The following is a 19,493-nucleotide window of genomic DNA, read 5'->3' as shown; positions in this document are numbered from 1 at the left end:
TAAAATGTTTTAAGCCCGTATTCTTCCACCAGAATGTTAGAGAGAGACTTTCACATATGCCTGACTGACATCCCCAGTGATTTCCACTTAGGCAGCCTAAAGCAAAAAGAAATACCCTGTTGAGAGAGTAGTACCTCAGCTTTTTAAAATAATTTATTTTAAAATAAACTTTTTGGAAAAGGTTTTCAGCTTTTAAAGCTAACTTACATGCTTATGCTACCTGCTGTGCCTCAAGAGTTCTGTCTTCTTAACCCTGGTTTATTTGTCTTTACCTTTGACTTTTTTTTAAGGAAAAGATCATCCATATTTAAAAACAGCTTTGGGTCTTAAGTTATTCAGTTCCCTCTCCAGGTGCCTGTATTTCTTGCTTTCAGCATGAAAGAAAGCCCAGACAACCAGCCAAACTTCAGTTATTCCTCACACCAGATGTTTGAATGTGTGGAGGTCCCTTTCCTCCACAGGCTGCTGTTCAAGTCAGTCTTGTGGAGAAAGGAGCATTAAATAAATACCTTGTGCCAAATGTTTTGGAGGCTGCACAGCTCTGGCAGGCCTGGAGCTTGTGCCTGCCAGTCTTCAGGTTATACTGAATTTCCAAGTCATCATAAAGCTTTCAGTTGCAAAGTAAAACTACTTTTAGTCCTTGAAATAATGCATCAGGCAGAGTTGATTTGTGGAGTTTATGTTCCAATAAAAATCACCACTTCAGCTGCAGCTTATGATGAGTTTAATGCTCTGATCTCTGGTCTGGAATGGAACTTTATTTTACGTACGTGGCTTTATTAGGACATTGTTGCATCATCTTAATGCATTTTGCAATTCCCTGTAAATTGTAGATGAAGCAGTGTAAGAGTCGTACTTGGGTGGATGCATCCTGGGGGAAAACGATGTTACAGGATTTTCAGGTAAAGATTTAGTGAAGAGATTGATATTGGTACAAGGAATTCTGATTTATATCCTTTTGGCTTTTAAAGACACAGAAATATGTACCTGTGAGGTGAGCCAGCTGGAATGCCAGGACCCTAGCATTTCACACTGAAGGGATTAAAAGAAAAGGATTTTAAAGAAATAGGAGAATATGTAGAGGTGGAAGGAGAACTTACTCTTTTGCCCAGAGAGTGAAAGTAGCTTCACACACCAGTCAACTTTGCCTTGGGGGTAGAGTAATGTCTTATTTCAGCTACACTGAGAGACTTGTTACATTAATGTTCCATTGGCATTCCTCAATCTGTACAAATAGGGAAATCCCCAAAGAAATATCAGTTATCCCAAGGTGGTAACATAGGGGAAGCAGTCTCAAGTAATATCACAGACAGATCTGTAGCTAAATTGTCTGGGTAATTACGTGCTTGAAAATGTAATAAGTTTTTGTGGGCCTTGCTACTGTGGTATTTCAGCAACTGGGTTTTGGAGGTAATTGGGAATTGAACTCTCTGGAGTGTCTCAAGAGAACTTAGTGACACAGTGGCTGGTGCAATGATGTGTTGAATTCAGACCTGCCTCAAAGAGCCTGTGTTTAATAGGACTTAACCCATGAATTTTCCAGGGCATGCATGTGGTGGAGATGTTACTAATACTGGGCTCTAGGAAATTAAACAGCCACCTTCACAACTTGCTAACACCTTCGGGTGCAAACTGCTCTTTTGTCACCTGTTCAAAACTGTCTTTACTTTCTCAGAAACATCTGAGAGCTTGTGGCTGTCAAAGAATTTAGACTTAGAATTTCATGTTTGTCTATCACTGGCATCTCAAGGACAATTAATTACATAAGATAGTAAGAAAAATCACCTTCCAAAAGTGTAACCTTGCTTGTAACCTTTGTGGCTAAACAAGTTTATAAGCAACCAGTTAATCTTTTTCAGCCTTCTGGTTTGCAAGTGTGGCTGTAGCTCAGCCGAATAGTTTGTGTCTATGGAAAAATCTCTCTTGGCTGGACCTTTGCTGGCCATTGTTACTGCTAATGAGAGGACAGCATGAACTTGTGATGCATGCAAAAATGATCTCATTCAACATCCTGCAATTGTTAATGGGGTTAGTTGAATTCGGCACACGAGAGATGTTGTCCTGAGGGCCCATCTCAGAGCTGGTGAAAGCTCTGGTTCTCTGGTGGGTCGTCTGTTACGTTTCATCAGCATTGCTGAAAGCAGAGCTGAGCGGTGGGTGTGCAACAAACTGACTATTTGCTTGGTAAAATTTAAGAAGTTCCAATTTTTTTTTCACATTTCACCAGTGTGAGCAGCGCTTTGTTCGCAGGTGAATTGTGGCTTTTGTCAGAAATAGCACAGAATTGATGTCCTTTTGAGGCAAGGTTGCCCTATACTGGGGTATTCCTTCAGTACTTCTCTTGTTTGCATTTTTAAGCTGAATCACAAAGGTTGGGTGATTTTATTTTTGATTGTAAACTAAAGCCTGCACAAGACCTTCATACACATTCCTGCAACCTTCTCCACATAAATTAAAGAATTACAGAATGGTTTGGGTTGGAAAGGATCTTAAGTATCACCCAGTTCCAATCCCCTGCCATGGGCAGGAACACCTTCCACTATCCCAGATTGTTCCAAGCCCCATCCAACCTGGCGTTGGGCGCTTCCAGGGATGGGGCAGCCACAGCTTCTCTGGGCACCCTGTGCCAGTGCCTCACTACCCTCCTGAGCAAAGAATTTCCTTCTAACAGCTGATCTAAATGTCTCCTCTTTCAGTCAAAAACTGTTCCACCTTGTCCTATCACTATCTGCCTCTGTAAAAGTTCCCCTTCATCTTTTTTATAACCTCCTTTTAAGTACTGAGTGGCCACAAATTATTTCCCACTATTTGCAGGCTTCAAGGTGTGGGGGCTTTTTCCCCTTTCCACTGTCCACTGGCTTGTAAGATGTCTTGGTTTACTGCGACATAAGACCCATGGTGTTATGCATTGCTGGAAAGCCTTGATGATACCTTGGTGTGAGAGCAGAGAGCTCAGGAGATTCAGGAGTGTGGCTCTTGCACTGACAATTCCTCTGGCATTGGCTGCCAAAGCTGCTTCTGCACTGTAGAAAAACTCAGGCAGCACAGCTGTCAAAGCACAGTGTTGGAAAGTTCAGCTGTGAGGACACTTGGTCTTTAGAGGTGCCTTGATCAGGGCACATCAGAAGCCAGAAGATCACATATTAATTCATTCCTTTATGAAAAGACTCTCAAATTAGTTACTTCTGCAAGCAGACTGGCAGGGAGGCTAATAAATAATTTCATGAGAATAGAGCATCTCTTTGTTTTCATAGCAGTGCTCATGTGCTGCACTGAGTCTGTGCTGTGGTAAACCTGTGCTGATCCCTGAAGGATGGAGCAAAGACTTGGAGTCAAGTTCATGGCAGACTGGAAGGGCTGGGCTGTCAAGGGTCATCAAATCCAGCCTGCTGCTGTCATAAGGATCGTGTCGTATCATCTCTGAGCCTGATCATTTGACTTATAAGCTCATTGAACTGTCTTTCAAAAATAGAACATCGGGCCATTTTTTTAATTCTAGTTGAAGCAGGGAAAGTCTCTTTGTGACAGGCTCAGCTCAAGGCCATGCAGCATCAACAGTGGGAAATTAGGACTGTCCCAAATGTGAGTGTGCTTTTGGGAAGGGGAAAAGAAAGCTTCATCCTGTTTAATTTTGTTTTTTTCCTACCTTGAAGAGATGTGCACACAAAACTGTGTGCTGAAAGCTGCCTCTGACTTTAATCTGCTCCATCAATTCTGAGTCAGCTGCCCAGAATGGATTTTGCTGGTAAATCTATCCCGTGGCATCGCTGTAGGAGGGCACCAGTAAGCAGATTAGTCATAGCTCAAATTCTGTGTCAACTGCCTGACCAAGGATGCCTTCCCTGTCTTGGCTGTGCCTGGACTTATTAATAGTTAATTATAACTTTTTAATATCCAAACCGAATATTTATTGTAAGACATTTAACTCTATTGTGTGAACAACTGTGTAAATTCATGGCTTTCCAGTACTGGTTCTAAGGAGTTTTCAGTATCATTACTCTTAGTTAGATTCTGGTCTATTTCTTAGGTTTCCCAAAATATTTATTGGCAGAACATATTTAATTTATGTGTACCAGTTTTCTAGAGAAGGTGCGGCTGCTCCATCCCTGGAAGTGTCCAAGACCAGGCTGGATGGAGCTTGGAGCAGCCTGGGATAGTGGAAGGCAGGGGAGTGGGACTGGATGAGCTTCAAGGTCCCTTCCAACCCAAACCATTCTATCTGTATAAAGAAATATCCTTTATAACTGGTAAAGCAGCCTTAAAATTAAGTTGGAGTATCTGTTACTTTTATAAATAGTAGCACGAAGCATGGAATGTTAAAGGTTGGAAGGGACCTTAGAGATCATCTAGTCCCAAACCCCTGCCGTCGGCAGGGACACCTTCCATTAGACCAGGTTGCTCCAAGCCCCGTCCAACCTGGCCTTGGGCACTTCCAGGGATTATTTGCAGAGTACTTTAAACAATGGTGTGTACATTTGAGCATCCAATATATGTTTTTGAAGCTAAACTCCCATTTTAGGCTCCTAGAGATGTTCAGTCCTTTTCTGCATCTACTCTGTGTGACATACAAAGGTTTTTAATTCTAATGCTGGAGCCGTCTAGTCTTGGGCATCAAATGACACGAGTGGCACTGATTTCTGCCATCATACAGAGTAGGAAGTTGGTAGTGCTGTTAGAGGGAAGGTCTTTCATGATGAAGAAACCCTTTCAGAGGGCTCTGAGCCCCTGCCATGTGCCTGTGCTGGGCTGCTCTGGCCTTGAGCACAGTTGTGATGCTCCTGTTGTGTGACTGAGCATGCAGGACCCTCTCTCTGCTGGTTTGATGCTCCTGGCACATCGTTGATGATTTCGTGGGTGAGAGGGATGATACATCAGCCCCCAGCTCCTTCTGTTTTGTGTTTTGTGTTGAGGGGCCATCAAAACCCTCCATGCTACCATAAAAAAGAATAGATTAAATTATTTTCTGATGTTTGTGGCACCTTTAGGTTATGATAAACTTAGAATGTCTTCAGTGAGAAAGTTGTATGGGATGAAAGTGGGTTTTTTTTTGTTGTATGGCTGCAGTTGTTTCTCTTGCTGAATTTAGTGCTCATCTAGAGCAAAGCAAATCTTTGCTGCGGCTCAGATTAAACATTTTGGGAGTGCATTAGCAGGAGACTGGCATTGGTAAAGCACTAACAAGCTCTAATCTTAAAGCACATGGACTTGAATTAGTGCCAGGAATAATATGCATTTCCTTTCATTTTCAAGTTTGTGGAGAACTTCCCCCCTTTTCTTTTTACTGGGGGGGGGAAGTGGAGGTGGAAATGAATTATAGTCCAAAACTAGGAAAAGAGAGCAATTAATCTGTGCAGTTGTGTGTAGGCAGGAGGGACTGTTTGTTGCCTGACAGGCTGCTCTCAGGACTGGAAACAAAGTAGGTTGTTTGTGTCTTTTTATGTCCTCGTCCTAGTTTGCTTTAGGACAAGAGCATTTACCTCATGACGCTTATTTTTGAACTTCATACTGGAGGCAGTGTTCACATTCCACTCAGTCTTTTACAGGACCAAGAACGGAGAATCAAGTCAGCTGTTCTTTGTTTTTATTGCCCTGATTCTTGAACAGGATCCAGACTTGCTCCTGAGGTTTTTCATCAGGATTGGTCTGAATAAAACAGGTTTTTCTTGCAACTGAAACCCCTTTAATTGCACAAGGTTATGATAACCAGAAGAAGCCAAGCTCCCCCAGTTTTTGTTTGGGATGGGCAGTGGAACTGGCTTCCTGTGGTCATGTTCACATTAAAGGAGGTTCACAGGGCATTTATTTAAAAACAAACCAAAAAGTGAAAGCTGTCATGTTTGTGCCTTAGTGTAGCATGCTAAGACGCTCTTGCTAAGATTATGCCTGCTGATTCTGGCATAAATAGTGATCTGAGCAGACCCTACCCTGGGGAGTTGAGTCCCATTCCTTTCTCCCCTGTATAGGAACAAATCAATTATTCTAAGGAGGCGGTGTTGTCTCTTGGTGCTGTTGTGTTGCTTTTTGAAAACGTTTTGTAAGTTAGTCCTTAAGTGGGATAATTGCTTTCAGCATTTGCAAGTTAAATGAAGAAAGCTCTAATTAGATTTTATAAAGTGGCTTAGCATGTTGAGAAGGCTTTTCATAAAGTATACTGTGTATTCATTTGGCATTGCACAATTGAATTTTGTGTAGCACTGACGAAACCTAAAAATCCTATTTGACCCAGGGCGCTTAAAGGATTGAAAGCCTGTCTTAAGTGCTCCTGGCCATACAGCCTCTCTTCCTTTCCCCACTGTCCCACCCTTACCAGGGTGTTTTTCTGTGTTGTAGAGACCAGAGGAGTTGTGTCAACGCCAACCTGTTTGAGGAAGAGCCTTGGAGCTGGGCATAAAGCTTGATGTTTTGTAGCACTTCCAAACAGGACCTTGCACATGCTGTTTAATCTGTTTTAGCTGTTATTGTGCTGTGCTGATTGTATGGTGGGGCTGGGTGGCACAGAGCCACTTTGTTCAGGTCACTCCTGGCTCTGTGCAGGCACTTACTGAGTCACACACAAACCCAACAGTGCCTGTGCTTAGTAGTTTTTGGTATTGTTTGGTGTCCTGTAGGTTAGAAATGTGATATGCTAATGCTTTCATCTTGCCATCACAGCCTTGGCAGCAGCTGAAGCACTGGCCAAAGCAGCCTGACACACTGCTTGCCGTCTGAATGAGAGCTTAGCCCAGTCACAAGCCCCTTTCACGTGTGGTTTCTGCAGTGTGTGTGCCAGGAGCTTTCTGATGAGAATTGGAAGGAGTCCCCAGAGCCAGTGTTTGTTCAGCTCGTTTGGGTGCTGTTGCTGGATGTGACTTTTAGAGTCTTATGGAAGGTGGGCTCTGTTTGGGAAGTGACACCTCTACTACCTCAGTCAGTCAGGTCGTGAAGCTTCATCTGCAAAAATGTGGATTCCACGTTTAATGACTTAGAAGAAACCAGATCTGTAGTACTTAATTATAAAATCACAGAATGGTTTGGGTTGGGATGGACCTTTAAGACCCTCTAGTTTCACTCCCCTGCCATGGATAAGGACGCCTGCCACTAGGCCTGGCTGCTGAGGGTACCATCCAGCCTGGCCTTGAACACTTCCAGAGATGAGGAGTTCTGCACAGGTTTGTTATTAGTTCAGACAATCACAAAAGCAGCTTGTCAAAACAGTGATTTGGTGATAAGACCTGAATTTCAAGAAGGGCATAGAGATCTCTGGTAAGATCCACTCAGCCAGGGACATTAATTAATGGATCATGACCAGCCTAGCATCCTGGCAGGGGGACAAAAGGTTGCTCTTTTGCCCTCTAGCCCTGCTTGATCTCTTCAACCTGGGGTTAGAGAGTCATCTCTGTCATGGTCAGTTTTTCTCACTCATTGCTTTTAAAGAGTCAGATTCTTCGAATGCTTATGGAATCAACAAACTTTTCTCTTTGAATTTACTGGATCGCTGTGTCCATGACAAGTTGTGGCAGTGTGTTCCTTGTGTGAACAGGCTGCTGTTGTAGCCACATGGAGCACATGGCTTTGGATGAAGATTTGCAGCCACCCACAGGCACTTGATTCATCACATGTGCCTCAAAGCGTTTTACTCTTTTGTAGTGTCCTTGTAAATGGACTTTGTGTCCCTCTTTGAAGTACATATGAGCTGCAAGGGCTACCATGGTCAAGCTGAACTCAGAAGTGAACACAGCTTTAGACCTTTCTCCTTTTCTGCCTTAAATGTCAAGCCAGTGTGCATCACTGTTAATGGAGTTATTTACTCATTTTGGTAAACATGTAGGCTAAGGAAGAAACTTTGGCAGGTTCCTTGTGATCTTGTGAGTGGTGTGCAGGCAGAGCTCCAGTTTTCTTTGAGAACGGATTTCAAATTGGATGAAGTTTCCTGTATTATGAGAGACAGTTCATGCTATGGCAAGCCCTGCAGTTTGGTGAAGCTGAAGTTCTTGGGTGAACTTGAGGTGATGGAGATTCTGTATCTGTAGAGGTGAAATGTTAACCTTAACAGCTCTTTAAGAAAGCAGATAATACTGAGTGAGATGTGGCCAGGATGTAATTAAAGAAAAAAGCTATTTTTCCTGAATTCTTTTCTCATTTTAAATTAGTCTTAGGAAATCTGCGTGTTGCATATTTAGCATAGCAACTGTGTTGTTGGTGCCAGTGCCTTGAAATGGGTATTGAGTTGTGAAGTGTCTCAGCCTTGTGTCTGTGCTCAGACAAATTTTGGTCAGTGGAGTAGCTTTTTATGGCAAGGAAATTGCCAAACTGGAGATTTGCTTCTGAAAGTGCCAAATGAATGGCATGAACTTGAATGAGTTTGGGAGGATTTAATTTAGTCTGCATAGAGGTGAGGGAGTGGGGGGATGATTCTTAAATTGTCCAATTCCATGAAAGAACTGCAGTGCTGTGCCAGAGGGGAGGGTCAGAAAGCACAGGTGGGTCCTCACATCTCACCTACAAGGCAGCTGTGCCAAGGCAAATAGGTACTCATTGGCAGGGGACTGGTGCCATGGCTTAGGATGGACTTTGCACACTGGGGTGATTTATTTGTGAACCAGGGGCTGCCTTTGTGAGTGCACAGATTGTTGCTTCTCGTGCAAAGGAACTCCCCCCCGTGTATTTGGAACAGGGTCCTCTGCAAGAAACTGTTTTTGTATTTTCTAGGAACAAAGTAAATTGTGTTGCTGCCTTCTGTGTTATCTTCCTCCATGTGACCAAAGGCAATCAATGAGCTTTTCCTGCATTTCAGGACTATGCTAATATTTCACTGCTATCAGTACTCTTTTAAGAAAATAAGACTACCTTAATTACCCTGAAGTAACTAATTCTCAAAGCTGTAGTTATTGCTGACATAATGCTTCATATTTATTTACAAAATATGAACAATTCAGTTGACCACTTCACATAGTCTTTTGAGTTACTGTAAAGTTTCCTGTTCGTTGCTTAATCAAGAAATTGAATTTTGTAACATGAATAGTAAAGGGTTTTGACAACAAAGATGTAATGCTTCCTTTCTTGTTTTATCCAATTTAGTGATGTGCATTCCATTAGTGTACTTTAAATTTCAGTAGAATTTTAGTTGAAGGGTTCAGTTATGAAGATTTTATCGTAAGTCAGTACTTGGACATAGAGCAACTATGGTGCTGATTATTTGGTTGGTGATATGGTTACTCTTCTTTAACTCTTAAGTCTTCAGTAATGATTTTAAAGATTTGCTATATCCATGTCTACTTGCCTGATCTTTACTTTTCAAGTAGTTTTTAATAGATTTTTTGGTATAGAATCCCATACGGTTTGGGTTGGAAGGGACCTTAAAGATCATCCCATTCCAACACCCTGCCAGGGCCACCTTCCACTATCCCAGGTTTCTCCAGACCCTGTCCAGCCTGGCCCTGGACACTTCCAGGGTTCTGGGAGCAACCCCAGCTTCTCTGGGCACCCTGTGCCAGGACCTCACCATCCTCATGGGGAAGAATTTTTTCCCCATATCTAATTTAAACCTGCCCTTCGTCAGTGAGAAGCCATTCTCAGTATTCTGTCACCCAACTGTGTCAAAATAAACTACAGAATTGATCTATACACAAGATGTGATGTTTTTCTTTTGTCTGATATTTTGCACATAAGGCTTTGCAAACCTTGATTTCTAATGCTTTGGTGTACCAGAACATCACTCTCATGCTTCAGGAAAAAGTGTATGAATGCCCTTAAAATGAGATTTGGAAAGCAGAAAGGAAACTGCCCAGGATGGCATAATCATCATCATAATGTCATTAAATAAATTACTCCATGATTTAACTTGAGCATTCCTGGATAGATTATGCCCATAATAATTTGGCATGGAGCACTCTGTGTTTCTCTTGAAGATCATAACTCAGGGCAGTTTTGCATACCGTGGGAAACTTTCTTTCAGATGGAGTCTGGGAGGGCCATATCTGTTTGTGAAGGACAGGGAGTGCTTTTGTTACCTTCCCATTAAGAGCCATTACAGGATATGATTGCTTGGGGGAGTGTCTGCTTATGATCTGTTAGAAAACAGCCTAATAATAAAACAGAGGCTCTTGTAATTGAGCACTTCTTAATCTTCTTCCTGTGTAGTTATTTATAGGTTTTGACATCTTAATTTGCCTCTCATGTGCATTGACTTCTGTTATTTTAAAAGATCAAGTAGTTTTCACACGCCTCTGAGAATCACTTCTGGGAGAAACTGTCTGTTTTCTAAGGAATCTGACAAAAAGGGTTCAAATCATAAGTTTGTTGTGACAAGTGCATTAAGGTTTTTGCTGGTGACTTTCTAAAGGACGAAAGTTATGGGATGTGCTCTTGTAGTTATTTATATATTAATCCTGTATTTGTTTATAAGCAGATATTTCTGAATTCCCCAAGGATTTCTAGTTGCTGCTGATACTTATTTTCCCTTAATGACCTACCTGGAGCAACATTAAATCTATTCTTCTCTTAATTTTTGTTGTCTTTTGCTTTCTCAGTGTGGTCCCAGTGCCAGGTCCTGTCACAAGATGTGCATTGACATCCAGCGACGGCAGATCTACACCCTGGGGCGATACCTGGATTCCTCTGTGAGGAACAGCAAGTCCCTGAAAAGTGACTTCTACCGCTATGACATCGACACCAACACCTGGATGTTGCTGAGCGAGGACACTGCAGCAGATGGAGGCCCCAAGCTGGTGTTTGATCATCAGGTCAGCCACACTCATCCTCTCGCTGCAAGTTCTCAGTGTTTAAAAGTCAGTTTTGATCACAGTCTCTGTGATTTCGAGGTGCTGGACCAGGTAACAGCAGGGTTGAAGAGGATGTGATCTGCATTCAGTTAAATTCTACTAGCATTGCTGCTCAGTGCCACTTGTTGCTGGTGCTCTAATCAAACTGAGTCAGAAGAATCATAAAAACCTTTGCAAACAAATGCATTTTATTAAGACACGTTTTATTAAAGCTCCAGGCACAGTTCACCTGGTTTTAATTGGTCTCCTTGAGCTGAGTTTGCAGATCTGCCTTGCCTGGAGGGCCTTGGGGAGCAACTTGCAAAGCTGTGTATGGTACCTTTGGAAGAATACTCCAAGCAAGCTGCGTGAATGAGGCCAACACAGGAGCAGGATTCTTTCCAAATTGGTTCCCTTTCTTTGTAGAGCTTGAAACACCTTAGAGGAATGGCTACTAATCCTTTAAAGTCACATCTGTCCACATGCTCAATTTGAAATCTTCTTTACTTATGTTGTGTTCACTTTTGTCTACTTGAAAAACGTATTTTGTTCTCAGTTGTTTTTTTTTTTATGAAGCATTGCCAAGAAACAGCACATCAGGACTCATTTTTAAAGCAACCCAAGATCAGCTTTTAGTGGTACTGGCTGTTTTGTAACCAAAGCTGTTGTTTGCCAGCACAATGTGCCTTCCTGCTGACACTGAAAATTAAAGATATACCATGTCTGCAGAACAAAAGCCAATCAGTCTTTCTGTTCTCTTAATAACCAATGCCAGTCTCCCAGGTGTTGGGCAAGAGGCGCATGGAAATCGTCAGCTGGCAAGGCTACCCTGGGTACCTTGCTTGCCTCTTGAAATGATTCCTTTTTTCCCTGTTCTGTCTCTCAGGGAAGAAGGGCTTCACTGACTTCTGTCAATCTGCAGCTCTCCTTCTTCTTTCCCTTAGCACCTACTGCGATAGCAGTTTTTATTTAACCTTCAGAACTGTGCTGCACTAGAAGTGTTTCGTGTAGGCTGTGCTGAGTAGCATCTCTGTCTTACTGTAATCTTGTCTGTTTGTTGGTTTGCTTTCCTTCCCTCCCCTCTGGTATTCTGTAACCCTCTGCTTTGCACTTTGTCTGAAAACATCACCTGGAGTCAGGGGGTTTGGTTTGATTTGTGCTGCAGTGCTTCTCATGTGTGCCATAACCTCAGTTTAGGTTTGGAGATTAAACATACTTCTGCTGCACTCCCATGAGGAATCTTTGGACGAGTTAAGCCCCCACTTTGAGTTCCAGTAATGGGGGTAACAGTAAATGTGCTAGGGATGAAATCACAGGCTGATTTTTGCACCAGTTGATTGGTGGGCAGTAAATTAGCAGTGATTTTGAATTTCTCCCTTGCACAACTATTGCCAAAGGTGATACTCTGTGAACTCTGGCTATAAAGATGTAGCTTGAAAACATCTCCATGGATCTTTTCTGTGGAATCTATGGATCTATGGAAAAGAACCCTGTGAATCCTTGGGTAAGACTTTCAAGTATTTTCCCTGAAGTCAGCAGGTTTTTTAGGTGATGAAGGATGCATTTAGTCTTTTGCATATTGAATGGCAAACATACAGAAATTAGGCTCGTGTTTTACATTTCTTTTATGAGATTAAGACCTGATAACCATGAAGATGTGTGTCCTTTTCTGTTTGTTGGAGGCTCAGGAGATGCACAGAGCACTGTCTTAGCTTAGCAGGTATTGCTTGCAGGAGAGGGGTGTTTAATGTTAGATCTCAGAGTGTTCAGGTCTTACTGTGCCAGCTTTAAACTGCTTCCCTGCTTCTTGCAGATGTGCATGGATTCTGAAAAACACATGATCTACACTTTTGGAGGCCGAATTCTGACCTGCAATGGCAGTGTGGATGACAGCAGAGCCAGTGAGCCCCAGTTCAGTGGCTTGTTTGCTTTTGACTGCCAGTGCCAGACGTGGAAACTCCTGAGGGAGGATTCCTGCAACGCCGGACCCGAGGATATCCAGTCCCGGATAGGACACTGCATGTTGTTCCATTCTGTGAGTATCCACACCCTGTTTGATTTATAATGTCTGACTTTAAGGAGAACATCTGGTTTAGGTTTTTCTTGCAAATTTTGAGCTCTTTAATCTCCTGAGTGATGTGTTGTCTGAGTTAATTTGAAATTTGCTGACATTTTGATGCTGCTTTGGTAAGTGCAGGAGGTGCTAAAAGTTTCAGAGCTTTCATGACTCCAACTGAATAAAATTTCAAGTAAAAATCAAGGTGAATTTTAAAAAAATATTTTAATTGAATAGTAAACAGTATGGATACTTCATCCAGAGCCTCATGGAGAGGCAGAAGGGTAGGGGTAAGTTGTATATAGCATTTTCCTCTATGTTGGGTATTAAAAACCACCTTCCACTGCCTTTCCAGTTGTGTTCATCAACCACATGTCTATTTAAGAGGAAACAACTAAAGATAATTAAAATTAATGTTGTGACATTTAAATATTTACGGATACCATCAACTCAAACCCCACCAATTTGAAGAAATTGCTGATTTTATTTCTCTTGCCCTTTCAACTGAAAGATCAGAATTTTATAGTGAAACTGGGCTTTCTGACCTTTCAGTTTTATTTTGTTTTGAATGGTTCTGTAAAATATGATGGGAAAACATTGCCACACAAAATTCTGCACAAGGACTTCAGGATCTTTCAAAAAAACTTTTTTGGTTTTTTTTTTGAGGATCTGTCCTTGGTAAATCCAACAGTACTTCATTCTGTAAGCACAGGTCATGGAAGTTTAAGTCCTTTTCTCAGCCATTTGAAAGAAAAATAATCTGCCCCTTACAGACTTTCCACTTTGCAAATTTGAAAGAAGCAATAAACCTGTTATTCTTGGCTTGCTCCTTGCCATTTGTCTGCACTGAATTTAGTAATATGCTGGTACCTGGATGGTTTCCCCTACAGTCTGTCTTTTGTTTCTGTTGCGTTTTTAACAGTGATTTTATGATGCATTTAAGAGATGGGGCCTGTTAATTCTTTCATAATAAACTTGAAAGATGAGCTGCTGCTTTAATGTTCTGAAGTTAAAGCTGGATGAGGGAGGGCTGCATCAATTACCTGTGCACAGTGATGTTAAACTTAGAAGAGACATCTCTGTTCCTCTTTGATTCATTAATGGCTACCCCTGGATCCCTGGAAGTGTTCCAGGCCAGGTTGGATGGGACTTAAATTGATGTGGGGTGGTGAAAGGAAATTGGAACTGGATGGGCTTTAATGTCCCTTCCCTTATGATTCTATGATAAATATTCCTGTTAATGATCAGAGTTGACCAATATACTGTCTTGAACTTGTAAAGACTTTATTTTCCACCCCCTATTCCAGAAAAACCGCTGCTTATACGTGTTTGGTGGCCAGAGATCAAAGACTTATTTGAATGATTTCTTCAGTTATGATGTGGACAGTGACCACGTGGACATTATCTCAGATGGCACAAAGAAAGATTCAGGGATGGGTAAGAGAATAACTGCAGAATCATTTCATTCCATTGGTACAAATGAGAAATATACTGTGAGAGATGAAATCTTGTAAAAGAAGAAATATGTAGGTGAAAGGCCAGCTTCAACCTGTGGGATCAGGTTGGCATCCTTAACTAACCCTCCATATACAGGTAAACTCCACACTGTACAGGTTAAACTTATGCCAGCTCTTCTGTCCTTTCTGTCATTTGACACTCTCCATCTTGAGCACAATACAAATAATTGATGCATGAAACCACATAGCACCTCAAAAGAAAAGCCAAACTAGCAAATTAAGAGCTAAGAATACCTCTTCTGGAAACTCTAGCAAAGCAAAAAAAAAAACCAAAAAAACAAACAAACAAAAAAAAACCCTTTAAACCTGGAGAGGAGAAAGCCAGTTTTTATTTTTCTGTTTTTCACTAAGTGCAAAGTACCATGAGATAGAGGTAATCTGCAGAAGGGCAGGTAGGGTGCTCAGAAACAGGAACAGCAGTTATTTTGACCAGAAAGATGAGACTGATATGTTGTTCTGTTATATTTGTAATCACTATCAGAAAGGGGCAAAAAAAAAAAAAAAAGGAAGAGGAGGGAGCTTCAGTTCTGATTCATAGTACTGGAGCTGCATATCCTGTGATTAGTTCTGTATGACATAAGTCTTCGAAAACACCCAAGCCTGTAACACAACCATAAAGAACTGATTTCATGCCTTTTCTCCTCAGATGACAGAGAAAAATGTTCCTTTCTTCCCGACAAGCATTTCTGCATGTATAAGCATATCATTTTCCTTTTACAAATACCCTGATCTTCATTGTAAAAGTCAGAATTTGAAATTTGAGTTGCACTATTTACCACTATGGGACAGAAGTTGCGAGTATTTCTCTTGTGTTGTGTATTCAGTCCCTATCTTTTCTTCTTCCAATTACTAAAAACCCCAAAAAGGTAATTAATCTTGAATTTAGGCTGCCCTCCTCCTTTTTGATCAGGTTTAACTTTCAGCAAGTAATTTTGCTGAATTTTTGAAATGAATTATTGGTGGTGTCGAGTTATTGTTTGCTCATTAATTTAGTTATGCCAGTAAGGGAGAAAAGTACCCAAGGTCTAATTCTCAGGAGTCATTTATTTACTCAAGTACTTCCAAGAAAGAACCAGCTCATTGTTGACAGTCTCCTTTTTTCAGGTGCACGTTGCCTGATGCTGCTCTGCACACACCCACGCTCCCTTGTTGTCCTTAGAGCTTTTAAAGAATTGTTTTATGTTTTTTTCCCCCAGGAAATTAGTAACATTCTGCCATTTTGATCTTTTCAAGCTGCATATCTTCATATCCAGAAGCTTGAAAACATGTGGCTTTAAGCTGACACCTTCCTCTACTTCAGATTTAAAGATAATGAGTTTGTCAGGACACTGAGCTCTACTTTTCATACATAAACTGCAACATTCAGTGAAGTAAATAAGAAATGAAGTAAATTTTTAGCCCTTCTCCCCATTCCCACAAGCCCTGAAGTGATGAATGGAATATTTTATTTTTTTTTCAATAAGAAAATGACTCACTGGAAATAATTCATGAGGAGATTTTTTTTGGTTTACTGTTCTCCTGTGTGTGGAAAGTAAACAAACAGATTTGAACATTTCCATGGCTTTTGAAAGAAAATGCTGGGATAATTTGCATTTTAACAGGAAGAGAACAAAATGCTTATTACGTTCAGACAGCAAATGTTGACAGCACTATTTTCACCCCAAAAAAAGCAAGTCTTTATTGTGCTCTTGTTAGGTACTGATACACCATTTTGATCTGTCTGAACAAAGTGATTGCCTGCCTGGTCGCTGAGAAGTTTTAAGCTGCTCAGTGTGATGAGTCAAGTTGAGGATGCCTGACCTAAATGTTCCTATAAAGTCCTATGATTACATTTTGTTCCTGGCTCGCATGTGGCATTCAGTTCTATTCTTAGTTGAGCTATTTTGATTTTTACCCTTTCTAAAAGAACTTAATTGTGCATTTGTTTAAATATCTGGTGGAATAGGGATATTTTTTTTAAAGTACTGAAATGGATAATAAGGATTATCAGTAACACAGAGTTGTTGCGGTGCTATAAAACCATGGTAATGATACGTTGGTTTTGCTGCTCTCATCTTCTGAGATATTTGTGCTGTTCAGCATTTCTTTGCTTTTATTTGTGCCTCTGATGTTGATCCTGTGACCAGCTCCTTGGATGCCTGATGTGTTTGAGAATGATGGGTGATAAGTATCACTTAGATTTTCTTAATTTGGAGCAAAAGACGTAATTCTAACAAATTTAGACATGCAACTGTGGTGATGTGTTGGATGTGAAGGAAGATAACAGAGGAGCAAATTAGAGGAATTTTAATACAGTTGAGTAGAGTTTGTTTGGAGGAGAGGCAGAAATGTTTATGTTGATGGATGCACTTAATTGCTTTAAAAAGCACATAAACGACACTCAAGCACCAAAACCCCCCCAGCCAACAAAAATGATATATATCTGAAGCATCCAGGTGGTCGGTCTGGAGATGCCACCAGTCCCAGCTGTCCACAAGGGCTGGACTGGGAGCTTTTCTGCGTCCCTTAGTGACAATCCATGATTAATTGTGGGCAGCTCATTTCAGCTCTGAGTGCAACACTTGTGGTGGAGGTTCCTGTGATAATCCCCTCTAGCCCTGACTCAGGTGGTGTGTCAGAGCTCCTGCTCAGAGGAGAATTTGCTTCTGCAAAAGGATGTGCAGAGCATCTTAACATCCCTTGGCATCAAGCAACTTCCAAAGTCAAATGTGACCAATCCTTAAAAGTTCTTGTGGCTCGTTGTAGTGGTGAAGTGGTTCTTAATGGCAGCCTACAGTTTTTAAAGTTAACCCTAATTTTTAAGCTACCAGTGAAGCTCTCAGGTCTCTTGTTGGGCAGGTGCCCATTTCACATACAGAACTATGCACCTGATGGATGGGGAATTTCATGGATAAGTACCACGGACAGAGGCAACACAGCCCAGCCTGGGAAACAAGGCAAAGTCAGAAAAACATGAATCCAGATAGATAGTACAGCTGGCTCAGCATGGCTGGGATCCAGCTCACACAGGCAGCCTCAATATCCCATTTTCATCACCTCCTAGTGACACCTGGCATGTTGTGCCTGTGTTCAGGTAAGGTCTTGCCAGTCACCAGCACACCCCTTGCCATGGAAGCGTTTTGTGAGCACCTCATGTGCTTTTGATCTTGTGAGGTGCTTCTCTGAACTAATCCCCAAATACTTTCCTCTGCCTGTGAAAGGGGAAGGGGTCAGGCAGTCGTCAGATCCTAGAGGTGCCTTACAGAGCTGTCATAGCTCAGAATTCCATTCAGCTTTACTGGCTGATCTTTGTTGTCCAAAATCTCAGAGACAGCTGAGCATCGGACATTGGATTGCTACTTTGTCAACATGACAACCAAACTGTTCAGATGGTCTCCTTAGCTGCTCCTTGGCAGACTGCCAGATGCAGCCTCATCAGGAAAAATCCAAGAGGATAATCATTATCTTGCTGTGTCAACAGCTGGCCTGGTGCTATTACTCACCATGACTTGCTCCATTAACGTCTGGGGGAGGTGCTGCTTCCGCTGTATAGGAATTACAAGGAGTGGAGTGGAATAATTTCCAGACCTACCACTTTTTAAAAATTAATCCACTGGGAGGTGCCAGGTTTTGGTGAGCAGCAGTATCCATGTGATGCAGTTTTCTCCTAATTTTGTAGTCATGAAGCATCACAAGAAGGGAAGATACTTGCAAATCGCTTGCAGTGAGACTGCCAGTCACATGTTCTGAGGGTTTCATAACTCAGGTGACACTAAAATCCTGTCAGTGAATTTGCTTCCCTTATTAATCCTTCATGAGTCCTTCAGGCATGGTCTGTGCACTGTAAATTTATAGAATTGTTTTGCTATTGTTGTGTTTCAAAGTGTGTTGAAAAATTTGCGGTAGTATGCCCTAAAATGTAAGAGATGAGATTTTATTTCCAAAATGCTGTCCAGTGCTATAAGAACCACATCTGTGTAACCATAAACTTGACTTCAGGATGCCCAGAGAAGCTATGGCTACCCCTGGGTCTGTGGAAGTGTCCAAGGCCAGGTTGGATGGGGCTTGGAGACACTTTAGTAGAAAGTGTCCCTGCCCATGGCAGAGGGGGGGACTGGATGATCTTTAAAGTCCTTTCCGACCCAAACCACACTCGAATTCCATGAATTGCAAGCTTTGTCTCTGTGTAAAAGCTGTTTTCTTGCTTCGATACTGGCAGCAGCCAAGGTTGTGCCTGAAACAACTGTAGCTGTTTGCACAAACAAGCCAAAAAATACTCAACTGGCTGAAATGATCACTGTGATCCCATAAACTCCTGTAAGCAGGGACTGTGGTAGTAGGAATGTGGCTGTTCCGTGATCAGGTGTCACTTTGGGAGAAAAGCTTTTCCCCATGTGTTGTATTTAAAGTGGAAATTGCACTGTACAGAGCTCTACAACATCTCCTCAGAGTTTGCTCAGGAATTACTGCTTGCTTATGGAACTGGCTGCAAACTCCAGGCCTTGTGGCTCAGTATTGTTTTTAAATATTGAGCCCATGAGCTTTTAATTTTTACTGAGTAAAAATGAATGAAAATACTATGTTTCTGAGCAAGGATTCAGATCTCTTATTTTCAGGTAGTTACTGCCTTTCTACCCTGGGCTGGTTAATGAGATTAAGTGGGAAGAAGAGTCAGTAGCACAGAAAAAGCATTCACCATCTTCTAAACTTGGGATTGTGTTGTGTTCAGTGCTTTCTCTCTACAGCTTTTCCTCTTCAATAAGTGATGTATTGTCATAGGAGCCAAGTTAATACCATATAGCCACAGGCCAGCGTTCAAAGCACCCAGGGCTAAGTCCTCAGTCACTGCTTTGTGCTTGGAGCTGACTGCCCACAGCTGACCCAAGAGGTGCCCTGAAAGGTGTGGAATTCGTGGGAATTTGCTCCAAAGCTGATCTTCCATCTCTGTGAAGAAGCACAAGTGAGGGAATTTGTATGGAGCTTTTCTTCTCACTTCATTCACCCCTTGGATCTAGTACATTGCAGATAACAGATCTGGAAGTGCTCTGGTTCTCCCCCGTTGTTATTTGACTTTTTTCCCCCATGTCCTGAAATTTAAAAAGATATGTCCTAAGCAACCAATTATTGTCATTGTTATAGACCCATTTTTACAGGTACAATTTTGCCCATACAGAATTAGATTTCCTTCTCAACATACACTTT

General features: G+C 41.7%; 1 protein-coding gene across 6 annotated transcripts in view; it reads left to right on the top strand.

Annotated features, from left to right (window-relative positions):
• MKLN1 (muskelin 1) overlaps window positions 1–19,493 on the top strand; it is a 102,460-nt gene that overhangs the window by 55,619 nt on the left and 27,348 nt on the right. For all 6 annotated transcript variants that reach the window (XR_009933182.1, XM_062492435.1, XM_062492436.1 and 3 more), the window contains 3 exons: window positions 10,509–10,721; window positions 12,553–12,774; window positions 14,103–14,232. Coding sequence is in view for 5 of the 6 variants with exons in the window: in XM_062492435.1 (XP_062348419.1) it covers window positions 10,509–10,721; window positions 12,553–12,774; window positions 14,103–14,232 (565 nt within the window). In the remaining variant the exon portion in view is untranslated. The remainder of the gene's footprint in view (window positions 1–10,508; window positions 10,722–12,552; window positions 12,775–14,102; window positions 14,233–19,493) is intronic.

Source organism: Cinclus cinclus, chromosome 4 (genome assembly GCF_963662255.1).
Source record: "Cinclus cinclus chromosome 4, bCinCin1.1, whole genome shotgun sequence".
Classification (NCBI taxonomy): domain Eukaryota; kingdom Metazoa; phylum Chordata; class Aves; order Passeriformes; family Cinclidae; genus Cinclus; species Cinclus cinclus.
This window is presented reverse-complemented; position numbering and strand designations above follow the sequence as displayed.